This window comes from Olea europaea, unplaced genomic scaffold, assembly GCF_002742605.1.
Source record: "Olea europaea var. sylvestris unplaced genomic scaffold, O_europaea_v1 scaffold1809, whole genome shotgun sequence".
Taxonomy (NCBI): domain Eukaryota; kingdom Viridiplantae; phylum Streptophyta; class Magnoliopsida; order Lamiales; family Oleaceae; genus Olea; species Olea europaea.
Window position 1 is genome coordinate 53020 of NW_019235840.1, and position 3781 is coordinate 56800.

Sequence of the window (3781 nt, forward strand, 5' to 3'; positions counted from 1 at the left end):
CCAAAACATTTTTTTTTTTTTTTTTCCAAATCCAAAACATTTTTTTTTTTTTTTTTCCAAATCCAAAACATTTTTTTTTTTTTTTTTCCAAATCCAAAACATTTTTTTTTTTTTTTTTCCAAATCCAAAACATTTTTTTTTTTTTTTTTCCAAATCCAAAACATTTTTTTTTTTTTTTTTCCAAATCCAAAACATTTTTTTTTTTTTTTTTCCAAAATTCAAAAATTTTTTTTTTTTTTTTTTTTTTTACTGAGTTGATACATAGAAATAAAAAAATCTTCTAACTCAGGCTTGCCCCATCCCTCCGCCCCTGCCCCTACTACTACTCTGTCTTCCCTTACATTGCTTGTGTATATATACGTGTTTGTGTGTGTTAAAAATTTCATCAGAAAAATTGTAGGATCAAAGAAAAAGGGAGTTTGTTCAGCGTTAAAGCCCCTTTTTTCTTTCACAAAAAATGGATCTCCACATTCTCTTTAACTTAACTGCTTTAGCTATATTTCTGTCTCTGATTTTCCTGTTTATTACCAAATGGAAGAAATCTCAAACTCCCAGTGAACGGAAAAAACTCCCACCAAGTCCCAAACAGTTGCCCATAATTGGACATTTGCATCTTATAAGTTTACTTCCACATCGTGATTTCAAAGAACTAGCCAAAAAACATGGACCAATAATGCACTTGAAGCTCGGCGAAACTTCAGCAATTGTTATATCTTCGCCCGAAATAGCCAAAGAAGTCTTGGAAACTCAAGATCCTACTTTTGCAGAAAGATTAGGAACTATGTCTTCCGAGATCGTGTGGTATAATCATACTGATATCGCATTTAGTCCATATAATGATTACTGGAGGCAAATGCGAAAAATCTGCATGTTGGAATTTCTAAGTTCAAAACAGGTTAGATCGTTTGCTTCCATTAGAACCGATGAGGGTCTAAAACTCATCAAATATATTAAATCATCTGCCGGAATACACATAAATCTCACAGAGAAGATTTTCTTGACAACAAGTTCCATTTCTGCGAGAGCAGCATTCGGTAAAATATGCAAGGATAAAGACACAATGGTAAAACTATTCCAGGAAGGTGTAATCTTAGCGGCAGGCTTTGAACTGGCTGACCTGTTTCCTTCATTCATGTTGCTTAGACTTTTCAGTTCCAATAAGGTAAAATTGTGGGCAATGCGCCGCAAGCTTGATCCGATTCTTGACGAAATAATAGATGAACACAAGGCGAATTTGGTAAGAATGAAGACGGACAATGAAGTTTTGGATCAAGCGGAGTCGATAAGAAGGGGAAACGGAGAGTTAGGCAATGAAGATTTAGTTGATGTTTTCCTACGCGTAAAGGAAACTGGGGAACTTGACGTTCCAATTAACTATGATAATATGAAAGCTGTTTTTTCTGTAAGTATTTTGGCTTCTTTTTGTTTTTTTTTTATCTTTTGTGTGGAAATAAATTCCTTGTTATGTAATTTTCATTAACAGGATTGGTGTATTTTTTTTGTAGGACATCTTCTCAGCTGGAACCAACCCACCATCATCCACCATTGATTGGGCTATGGTCGAACTTATAAGGAATCCACGAGTAATGGCGAAGGCACAAGCCGAGGTACGAGAAAGCTTTAAGGGACATGAAATCATAGATGACACTGATTTACAAAAGTTAAAGTACCTAAAGATGGTAATAAAGGAAACTTTGAGGATGCATACACTAGTTCCTCTTGTCCCAAGAGCTAGTAGGAAAGATAGTGAAATCAATGGATATTTTATACCTGCCAATGCCAAAGTTTTGGTAAATGCCTGGGAAATGTGCAGGGATCCTAAGTATTGGACCAACGCCGAAAGTTTCAAACCAGAGCGATTTGAGAACAATGGTATGGATTTCACAGGAAACGGCCACTTTGAATATACTCCATTCGGATCAGGAAGTAGAATGTGTCCCGGTACAACTTTTGCTATAGCTGGAGTTGAGCTTCTTTTAGCTCAACTTCTCTATAACTTCAACTGGAAACTCCCAGAAGGAATCAATGCTGATAATTTAGAGATGACCGAGAAATCTGGAATAACTGCATCAAGAAAAGAAAAACTTTATGTAATTGCTACCTTTTATGATCCATGACTTTTTCAACTACTAGATAATTTAATTAAGTTTATTAAGGCATGCTTCCTTCACAGATCATGTTTTTTCTTCTTGTATTCAGATGTAATTATCTTTTATTATTTGTCAATGGCTTGGCTAAAGGGTGCATATACTATTTTGGATTTTGGAAAAGTTATAGTTGGAATAAACCAATCGCAATCCACCGTCAAAGTAATTCTTTTCCAAAAGTAACTATATTTGATAAACTGTATTTTTCTGTTTACTTTAATTTAATGATGCGAATCCACATAGCAATCGAAGCTATGAAATTCACACGAAATTGATTTCAAACTCAAGAAAACTAAGAAACAAAAGTTTTGAGTTTGACCCACAAATATTGAACAAGTAACCAATAATCACCGACAATATGTTGACCTCTTGATCACCAGACATGAAAATCTCACCCAAAAAGTTTGAAAGCCACAATAATTGAACTCTTGATAAGTTCGTAATTTGTTCAACAAATAACAAATGATTAAAAGCAAATTTGCCTCACAAATTTAATAGAATATCAAAGTTGTTTACAATGTAAAACAATAGGTCTTATTTATAGGGAACCCATAAAACCTAATTGAAAAAAGGAAATAAAGTCTAAAAGATTTTAAGAATATAAAAAAATAGAATTCTAAAGTAATTAGAAAAATTCGCGAAAAAGGAAAATTTGTGTGACTAAACTCTACTATGCGGTCTCATTGTATCCCCCTATGCGATTGCATAGAAGTCTCCTCTACCTCCGCTGAAGTCTCAGTAAATGGGCATGCAATCCCATGCTGCATAGCTTTCCCATCCCGCCTCTTCGCTCGAAACTTGTATTGAGTTGATCGAACTTGTTTTCGCTCTCGAGCCTAACATAAAACTTGTTGATTTTCTCACCATGATCGATGTTTCGTCCACCGTTCCCTGAACAAACAATCCCATTGCTTCTTTGATCCGCTTTGCTCACGACCAAGTCAGCGACCCTTCCTTGACAATGAACAGATCTTTGCATGGACTTGTATTCACTGCTTATATCACATCATTTAAGATCTGTACGTATCTAGTAAACAAAATGATAGTTACTCAATTTCTCTGCAGGATGGCAATGGGGCGGGTTCCGCCACCCTCGTCGCGCTGGGCATTATCCCGCCGCATACTCGTCCCATTACCTATTAAAGGCAAAGCGGAACGTTTGCCCCGTTTACGTACCCATTTAAATTTCTTTTTAAGTTTTCGATAATTCATTTTATTGACTTCGTTCTTTAAAATAAAACAATAATATAGTTATTCAAATTTTTACTTAATTAATTTATTTTTGAAAGCTAAATTAATCGAATATATTCGATAAACTAATGTCTTTATTTTTTATCATATTCCTTAGATAATTTGAGTTGCCATCTTCTATTAGAATTAATGAAATTTCGTGGACTTTTCCATCTAAGGTATTGAATTCTTTGAAAAAAAATTAAAAGGACAAGGCCCTATTACCCGTACCCGCCTTGAGGCAAAATCCCTACCCCGTCCCCGACCTAATTACCCATTTAAGCGGGTAATCCTCCCCATGCCGTTAGGGGCAGAGCCTCGTAGGTATCTGGTATGACGAGTTTTATTGTCATCACTATCTCCACCAGCATAGTCAAGTTATAGAATCGATGGTAATAGCATAT

General features: G+C 35.2%; 1 protein-coding gene across 1 annotated transcript; it reads left to right on the forward strand.

Moving 5' to 3' along the window:
- Positions 1 to 457: 457 nt before the first annotated feature.
- LOC111378387 (premnaspirodiene oxygenase-like) lies at positions 458 to 2117 on the forward strand. Its single transcript, XM_023001579.1, has 2 exons — positions 458 to 1402; positions 1506 to 2117. Exons 1-2 carry the CDS (start codon positions 458 to 460, stop codon positions 2115 to 2117), a joined length of 1557 nt encoding a protein of 518 aa, XP_022857347.1.
- Positions 2118 to 3781: the final 1664 nt, after the last annotated feature.

What these genes read in the sequence shown, in the direction of transcription:
- LOC111378387 (XM_023001579.1), top strand. Translation starts at nt 458, where the DNA reads ATGGATCTCCACATTCTCTTTAACTTAACTGCTTTAGCTATATTTCTG. An exon ending in ATATGAAAGCTGTTTTTTCT is followed by an intron (nt 1,403 to 1,505) that starts GTAAGTATTTTG and finishes TTTTTTTTGTAG; the next exon opens with GACATCTTCTCAGCTGGAAC.